At 44.3% G+C, this 9,660-nt stretch overlaps 1 protein-coding gene across 1 annotated transcript; it reads right to left on the bottom strand.

Moving 5' to 3' along the window:
- Positions 1-7,679: 7,679 nt before the first annotated feature.
- On the bottom strand, positions 7,680-9,451 carry LOC140879287 (uncharacterized). The gene is made up of 2 exons (XM_073282965.1): positions 9,364-9,451; positions 7,680-8,665 (listed from the first exon to the last, which is right to left on the bottom strand). Exons 1-2 carry the CDS (start codon positions 9,449-9,451, stop codon positions 7,680-7,682), a joined length of 1,074 nt encoding a protein of 357 aa, XP_073139066.1.
- Positions 9,452-9,660: the final 209 nt, after the last annotated feature.

Here is a 9,660-nt window from a genome sequence, read left to right as displayed (position 1 = left end):
AATGTCTGCACTAACCCCCTGAAGCTCTGAAACAGACCAAGCAAAAACATCTTTGTTCTTCTTTAAGCAATCGACCAAGCTTTGTGTAGTAACCCGTATCCAGAATTGATGATTTATGAGTATATTAATCATGTAATCATGTTTAGATTAAGTAAAACATGATTAAGGAAATTCCAGAAGGATTAACGGAGTTCAGAAATGGATTCAGGACACTCGAAAATGGCTTAGAGGACCCAAGACTCGAGTGGGATCGGAACCACTGATCCAGGATCGGAGCTTCCGATCTTGGTGACATCGGAACCAAATCGAAACCACATCGGAAGCAAGGAGATCGGATCTTCCGATCAGCGATCGGAGCTTCCGATCGGCTGTCGGTGACAGGTGTGTGGTTGCATGTGGTTAAGATTGACACGTGGCATCGGAGCTTCCAATCGGAGGAACGGAGCTTCCGATCTGCACGTTCGGAGCTTCCGATCAGGGAACAGAACTTCCGATCGTTGTCTATAAATATAGGTGCGAGGGCTTCATTTCAAAGCGCACCGAATTCCTCTCCTTCGCCCTCGTGGCTCTATTTTAGGGCTTTGGGTACTCTTATTTTAGAGTTGGAGTAAGGAACATATTTTAGTATAGTCGGACAGTGTCTGACATAGTAGCGGAGCAGTGCTGAAGGCTGTGGAGCTGCAGCAGGGGTGTACCCCTAATTGCGAGATAGTCGCCATCAACGGGATAACGACGGACGTAGGTATAGCTATAGTCTCCTTAAATTATTTAGGAGTAGGCAATAGCTTAGTTAAGGCTTTTAGAGCTTAATGAATGATGCATGGGTATTTGCATTGTAGAGCTGATGTAGGCTTGGAACCTAGAGTGGGACTGCTAGGAACTGCCTGTAGAAAGGTACGCAAGTACAGACTGAGATTGCCAGCGGGTTTTGCATGCTTATATGTTGCATTTTGTATGTCATTTATTATGCAGCATGTGCATATCATATTGTCCTGTCCATCTTGTGAGATGAGCCACGTAGGGTCGCTCAGCCCTGTTTGGACGGTTGATGTCTAGTGCTCAGTGACTGACGGGTCATGGGTGGCTAGCATCGGGGGACACAGTCCACGTCCTATAGGAGTGAGCAGTGTCGACAAGGTTTGCTTCCCGGGTTGTACCACTCATATCCTAGGAGCCATTACTGAGCAGTTATATACAGTTATCTCAGATATGGATACCCTATCATTTGCATGCATCATATTTGTATGTTTTACCCAGTGCTTTCGTATTGAGCTTAGCTCTCACGTCCAGTCTTTTTGTGTATCTGGACACCCCATTCGACGGGGCAGGTATAGGTGCAGGATTGAGCACCCGGAGCTTGGAGTAGCCAGTGACCAGCGAAGACCGCAGGATTAGCTGTAGGTTTTTCCTTTAGGCTATTTATTCGATTTGGTTGTATAAATCGAATTTGTTTAACCGGTTGTATTCTGCCGGTCTGTTGTTATTTAAGTCTTTCGCAGCAATTTATTTAATGCATGTTTAATTATGCTCTTAACTCTGATTAGGTAGTGGATCCGGGTAGGGTCACTACATTTATTGGTATCAGAGCATATGCATGCAAGAGACTTGGGATATAGTAATGAGACTTTGGGTTATCCTTATAGGATGGATGAGACCTTGGAAGAAGTGATGATGCGGCAATTAGTTTGCCCAGAGACTATCATCATCAACAGGATTTCTAAAGATTTGGCTTATGGGATACCAGCAAGTGCGGACAGGAGTGATGGATCGTGTCCGAGTTTTCAAGACTTCTACTCATGTGAATCCTAGCTTTGGATCGAGTACCGGATGTCAGAGGCAGTGGCAGAGCATTGGATGGGACGCACTTGATGCTTGCATCTGTATCGTCCATACCATGATGACACTACTCTGAAGATTCTCCAGTCATAGTTGGAGAGATTGTCAGATAGACCTTCACCAGGGAATGCCTCGAGTGCCTAAAGCATGACAGGTTTCGAGCGTGAGGTCTTTAACCTCATGCAGAACATGGTTTTGCCGGTATGCTTGTATCGATGCTTTCGATAGGCACACGTGAAACTTCATGTTCAAAAGCATGATATGAATACAAGAAGAGGGCTGATGGTAGATCGTGAGCAGAAGAGGTCGACTGACATGCACTGACACAGAGCATAGCTGGATAGCTATCACGAGCCATTTCTCCAGAGTTTTTCGTAGGAGGACATGTAGAGAGACTTGGTCGGGAGTATGCTTGTATCGATGCGTGTGTCGATTAGAAGCTTTATGCTCAAGAAACGAAGACTAGTACGATGATTTAAATACTGTATTGATGTAGTTGTAAACAGTATTTCAGTTGTAATGAATCATCATACTTTGGTTGTATCATTTCAAGTTCGATTGTACATTTCATTGTATTTTGAATACTGTATGTATTACATGGGATTGTAATTGAGAAATTGTACATAAATGGAAGCAATGATACATGTTTTATTTATCCAGCAATTCGTGAATGATTGCAAGTGTTCAACTGCTGTAGCTCATGGGATTTGAGTGGGCCGACTGTGACGGTTTGGCTTGTGGTTAGTCTAGGCGTTTTCCTAGGATTGACCTGGTTAGTCAATGGACTATGTTAGTGCCAGCGATGAATGGACTCATCTAGAGGCATTAAGGGTATTGTTCGGTTTAGAACTTTTGGACTTTGTTCTAGGTTGTTTTCTTGGAACAGTAAGGTTGTCTGACCTTCGTGGGGTTGAGACTTGTGATGATGGATTGTCATCAGGATACCAGGTCCAGTATATGCCAAGAGTTGTGGACTATGACCATAACTAGACGTGATGGGGCGCGGCCCTATGCCAGTGTTACTCTGGGAGTCTTTGTACTTCAGAGGTTACCTGGGAGCCTTTGTGCTTCAGGAGATGGCAGTGGGAAGGCTACTCAGTCTAGGGATTTGGTGACAGTCACGACAGGGTATGACCTTGGATTAGATATTAGATTTAATATCAATGGTTCGATATCGTCTGGTGTGCCAGAGATATAGTTTGAGTATTCTGCTATGGGAACCAATCAGGAAGGGATTTTTCTTGACAAGTATGTACTCTGAGCAGATAAGTTTTAACCTTTGGGTTACTTCTAGACGTGTGGATCTAGTAGGTGGACGGATTCTACCAGCGATGGCTATGGGTTGTCATCAGAGTTGTGGTTATAATTTCTTTATGATAGGAATTATCCAAGAACTTGGATGGGATGCTGTTTTAAGACTTCAACTCGAATACGAGGACTAATCCTTGATGATTGGCTTCATCAGTATTGGATTATATCAGACGTTGAGGATTGTACATGACTATTTAAGATGTGGGAGAGCATGGCCTATGATCGTAAAACCTTGGTGGTTGTCCAGGTGGGTTATTGAGGTAAGCTACCTTAGTCTTGAACTGTTGCACAATCTTAACAAGGATATGATCAGGAGATTGATTCGAATATTGTGGAAATCTTTGGGATTCTTTAGTTATTCTTCTTGGACTAGACGAGCCGTGGTGTTCATTCTGAATGAACGAGGTAAGGATAGTGAGTCCAGTGGTTGCGCTAAGTACTGTCTGATATTTTCAGAGATTGAGCGTAGGATTTTCCATGGGATGGAATGGGCTTAGTTTATGTTTGCCTTGGATGAACGAGACAACGATTAGTAGTGCTAAGGTGGCACGGGATCTGTGCTAGTGACTACTAGTGGTTATTGGGTAACTCTGTCAGAGTTAGGATGATTAAGTTCAAAATACGAAGCAGCGGTAAGTAGTGCTGAAAAGGCGCAGGACTTGTGCCAAGTAAACTACTTAGGTACTATGATCTGACACCGTTTGGAAATGGTTCTTTGTGGCAGCTGAGTCATAGTTATTGACCGAGCCATGCAGGTTGAATGATCAGTGGTCATCTGACCAGATGTGTGCGAGCTTAAGTAGATCGACGAATTCGATTGGTTGATCCAATCAGGGTTGATCAGGATGTAGCAAGTAAGAAATACTTGGGATAGTATTTTGTCGAGTAATGCTCATGGGAAGAGTACTGAATACCATCTCAGAGAAATCGGAGATTTGAGTTATTTAGTCTCAATGATCACCAGAGATGAATCTTCTGGGATTGCTGTAATCGGGAACGATTGCAAGTGGACTTGTATGATCAAGTTAGGTGCTAACTTGACAGTGGAGACAAGCAAGGAAGTTGGTAGTTTCCAGTATGGTGCATTCTTGTTAAGAAAGAAGCTGATATCGATTCAATCAATTGCTTAGTGATAGCAATAGGTCAGGAAAGGATCATGTTGTTGTTTGATTGTGAGAGTTTTCCATTGAACAACAATAGTGAAGATTGTTGACCGGACATTTCGGTTAAGTGAGGGCATCTATGTGTACCGTTGTGGTTGGATCCGACGAGTAGTTTGAAATGCTAATGGACATTTGCAAAGAAACATCAGTTATCTGATCTATGTGACATTAGCTAGGATCTGATCCTTGAGATCTAGCAGGAGGTGCCACTAGCCTTCTAGTGTGTGATGAACGATGTCTCTGAAATGACAGAGATAGTATAATTTCAACTTAGTAGCCAACAAGATTGTTGTGGGAATTGAAGATTTCGCAAGATCGTGACGGATCAGGTTTGTTCTTTTCAAGCCGTGAGTCACATCCGTGCGGACTATTTGTCAAGGATATTGCGCTTTAGCAATTGACGATAGTCGGATGTGTGTTAGGTGACAAGTAATTTGGTAAAAAGCGAATTGCGATATTCCAGGGATGACGTGTTCATCAGGAATCTTCGTCTTTTCAGTGCTAAGGATGATGCGTTCAGCAAGGGAGCGATTTGACTATTGGGAATCCGTCGGGATTTAGTTCCAGGACCAGTATGTTCAACCTTCGGAGGTTGGTATGAGCTGATGGTATTATCAGAGACTCTGAGTTGAGTTATACCAGGTGCAATAACTGTCGAGTTTTGAGACGGAATAGAAAGCGTTTCCATATGTCTGTGCACTGTGGAATGTCCCAGTCAAGCATATTGGTGGGAGCTTGCCTTAGTATTGATGTGTGTACAGTGGTTGCGAGTATGTATAACTAACCAGAGGATGTCTATCGATTGAAATTCATGAGGTGAATAACCTATGATCGAGGTGATGTAGATCATCAACGGCGTGATGACTTCTATTGCAATGTATGCGTGACTTCGCAGGCCAATGGCTAAAAGATGACTTAGTGTCATTATTAATGATCGATGATAGTTTCATCAGAGCACATTGTTGAGATTATACTGAGAAACGTGGACAACAGAATGTACTAGACATGATGGTTTAAGTTCCCAGTATTTCTTGGGAAGCCGGTTGTGCTTCAGGGAGAGTGAGGAGGGTAACCAGTCTAGGGAACATTGTGAGCAGTTACGTTGAAGTAAAGACTTGAGCAACTAGATTCTCTTGAGGAGAATTTGAGCTTTGTTGTGTTGGCATAGTGTTGGGAATAGTGTTTCCTGATTAGAGGTGTTGAGCACCGAGAAATTTTGGAACCATTAGATGGTTAGATTCGATAAGTAATTCGACGAATGTCGTAAACCAGTCAAGTTATGACTTGGTCTTCGTTAGTCTAAAATTACTTTCGGACGATGATATTGATCAAGCGGGTATTGTATCCTTTGTGGTCAGGAAGATCGTGGTCCGAGTGAAAGGTGTATCAGTGTTACGATACGCTAGCGTTAAGGAAGTTCGATTGTCGACCAGTAGCGCAGAAATTTTAAGCTGGGAAAATGTAAATGCGGTTCAGCATTAATGAAGTTTGCAGAGAATTCGACGGGAGTCTGAGTGTGTCGGAGGATATTTTGACCAGACACTCGAGCCAAGGTTTCTTGTACGTTCTCGATGTTCTACCCTAGATTTCGAGGACGAAATCTTTTAAGGGGGGGGGGGGGAGAATGTAGTAACCCGTATCCAGAATTGATGATTTATGAGTATATTAATCATGTAATCATGTTTAGATTAAGTAAAACATTATTAAGGAAATTCCAGAAGGGTTAACGGAGTTCAGAAATGGATCCAGGACACTCGAAAATGGCTTAGAGGACCCAAGACTCGAGTAGGATCGGAACCACCGATCCAGGATCGGAGCTTCCGATCTTGGTGACATCGGAACCAAATCGGAACCACATCGGAAGCAAGGAGATCGGATCTTCCGATCAGCGATCGGAGCTTCCGATCGGCTGTCGGTGACAGGTGTATGGTTGCATGTGGTTAAGATTGACACCTGGCATCGGAGCTTCCGATCGGAGGAACGGAGCTTCCGATCTGCACGTTCGGAGCTTCCGATCAGGGAACGGAACTTCCGATCGTTGTCTATAAATATAGGTGCGAGGGCTTCATTTCAAAGCGCACCGAATTCCTCTCCTTCGCCCTCGTGGCTCTATTTTAGGGCTTTGGTTACTCTTATTTTAGATTTGGAGTAAGGAACATATTTTAGTATAGTCGGACAGTGTCTGACATAGTAGCGGAGCAGTGCTCAAGGCTGTGGAGCTGCAGTAGGGGTGTACCCCTAGTTGCGAGATAGTCGCCATCAACGGGCTAACGACGGACGCAGGTATAGCTATGGTCTCCTTAAATTATTTAGGAGTAGGCAATAGCTTAGTTAAGGCTTTTAAAGCTTAATGAATGATGCATGAGTATTTGCATTGTAGAGCTGATGTAGGCTTGGAACCTAGAGTGGTACTGCTAGGAACTGCCTGTAGAAAGGTACGCAAGAACAGACTGAGATTGCCAGCGGGTTTTGCATGCTTATATGTTGCATTTTGTATGTCATTTATTATGCAGCATGTGCATATCATATTTTGCCTGTCCATCTTGTGAGATGAGCCACGTAGGGTCGCTCAGCCTTGTCTGGACGGTTGATGTCTAGTGCTCAGTGACTGACGGGTCATGGGTGGCTAGCATCGGGGGACACAGTCCATGTCCTATAGGAGTGAGCAGTGTCGACAGGGTTTGCTCCCCGGGTTGTACCACTCATATCCTAGGCGCCATTACTGAGCAGTTATATACAGTTATCCCAGATATGGATATCCTATCATTTGCATGCATCATATTTGTATGTTTTACCCAGTGCTTTCGTATTGAGCTTAGCTCTCACGTCCAGTCTTTTTGTGTATCTGGACACCCCATTCGACGGGGCAGGTGTAGGTGCAGGATTGAGCACCCGAATCTTGGAGTAGCCAGTGACCAGCGAAGACCGCAGTATTAGCTGTAGGTTTTGCCTTTAGGCTATTTATTCGATTTGGTTGTATAAATCGAATTTGTTTAACCTATTGTATTCTGCCGATCTGTTTTTATTTAAGTCTTCCGTAGCGATTTATTTAATGCATGTTTAATTATGCTCTTAACTCTGATTAGGTAGTGGATCTGGGTAGGGTCACTACACTTTGCTTCACTGAGGAGCTGAGATCTACAGCTAACTTCACAATATGAGCTCCCGGACTTAACTCAACCTTCTCATGACCTTCTTCAGACACCAAAAACACTTTTTGACCAAACACTCTTGGTGCCCGGCTTATTGAAACCATTCCTACCTCCCTCCTACTTCTCTTTGCATCAACCTTTACTTCGTTCACATAGAATAACCGAGATGCCTTTTGATCACCCCGAACAACCCCCACTTCTTTTACGCTTGGGAACTTCAACTTCTGGTGGTAAGTGGAAGCCACAGCTCGGAAATCGTTAGGGAAAGGCGTCCCAAGATTCCATTGAAAGAGGATGGTGCATCCACCACTGTGAAGCAAGCCATCTTGGTTATTCTCTGCTCTCCACTTCCAAGAGACAATGGGAGCACAATTTGTCCCAGGGGTTGCAAAGCATGGCCCGTGAATTCATACAACGCCGTGGTGATTGGGTCCAACTCAAATCCTTCCAATTTCATCTGGTCAAGGGTTTCTTTGAAGATAATGTTCACTGAGCTCCCAGTATCCACAAAGATGCGAGCCACATCATAATTAGCTATGGTAAATGTGACTAATAAAGGATCATTATGAGGTATCACCACATCCTTTAAATCTTCCCTTCCAAAACTGATGTTCGGATCAGCGGGACAGCCGAGCTGAGCACTTACCTCGAAATTTTCCAACCTGCGCCCATGGGCTTTGCGAGCCCTTCCTGAATCTCCATCCGTAGTGCCTTCTGAAATCATATTGATCATGCCCCTATGAGGGTGATTTGCAATTTGCTCAACTCTATCTTCCTGACCATTTCGCGGAGCTCTTTTTTGAGGATCAGGTTGGTTTCCCCTTGCTTCATTTCCATTGTTCCTCCATTGAGGAGATTGGCCTTGACGAGGAGGGTTTGCTCTCCGAGTCAGCTCAGCCCGAATTCGAGCATCCTCAGAAATAATTCTTTGCACCTCCTCCCCTAGCCTCTGGCAGTCATTAGTGAAATGTCCATATTCTTGATGAAAATCACAGAATTTATTAGACGGAGGAAACCGCGGGCCTCTTTCAGCATTCCGGGGTCTCGCAAGCACTTGTCTTTCCTCACATACCTGCATCGCTTTTTCCAAGCTCACTGAAAGAGGTACATAAGGATAAGGCTCTTTTCCTTTGCTTGATTCTTCGGCTTCACTCTTTGTCCCAACTTCCACTCTACCTTCCGCCTTTACTCCTGATTTACTTCCTGACTTACTTCGAGACGTTCCTTCCTATTTTCTTTGTCTCTGTGCATCCTCCAAATTCACATACTTTTCAGCTCGGCTAAGGAGCTTATCATAAGTCAAAGGATGCTTCTTAACCAATGATTTAAAAAACTCCCCTCCCCTCAACCCTTGAGTGAAAGAATTCACCAAGGTGTCAGCAGTGGCAGCAGGTACTTCCAGAGCTGCTGTGTTAAAGCGCTAAACATACTCACGCAAGGGTTCCACCTCAGCTTGCTTCAGATTAAACAAACTAAGAGAAGTCTTCAAATATTTCTTGCTACTCGCATATTGGTGTAGAAAAGCTTAACTGAAGTCATTAAAACTCCGAATACTACCAGGTTGTAGGAGGTTGAACCACTGTTGAGCTGATCTTACCAGAGTAGTGAGAAAAACCCGACTCATAATTGCATCCGAATATCTATGTAACAGAGCTGCATTTTCAAATCATCCCAAATGCTCCTCCGAATCTGAGCTCCCATCATACTCCCATAAAGTAGGCTGCTTAAAATTTGCAAGGAGTTCTTCATTTAGAATAGCCCGAGCAAAAGGACTTTCTCTCTGTATAGGCCCAGGTCGACCTCCGACTTTCCGACCCAGTCTCCTGATCTCTTCCCACACCGCATCCATTGGGTTTGGTTGACCTACGGGTGGAGGGGGGGGGGAGGTGGTGGATTCTGACCCATGGCCGCTTGCACCGTTTGAGTGATGAACTGGCTGAGCTGATCTATAGTCATGTCCGCCACATTCCCTCTTCCCCTTCCCGACATATCTATGCCTTAGCTTAAAATTTCCCACAGACGACGCCAATTGAAGTACCTCAATAATGTGATCTCTTTGGATGAGCTAACGAAACTCCTCCAATGAATGATGAGCTACTGTTGGCCTGAAATCACGAACAAGAGTGTTAAGGGGGGGCCGAAAGGTGTTCCGGCGTATCCCCTCCGACGCTCAAGTCAGATGCTAGGATAGCAAAATA

The sequence above is a fragment of the Henckelia pumila genome, chromosome 2 (genome assembly GCF_033568475.1).
Source record: "Henckelia pumila isolate YLH828 chromosome 2, ASM3356847v2, whole genome shotgun sequence".
Lineage (NCBI taxonomy): Eukaryota > Viridiplantae > Streptophyta > Magnoliopsida > Lamiales > Gesneriaceae > Henckelia > Henckelia pumila.
The sequence above is the reverse complement of the archived record's forward strand: the minus strand, read 5'-3'. Positions and strand labels throughout refer to the sequence as shown.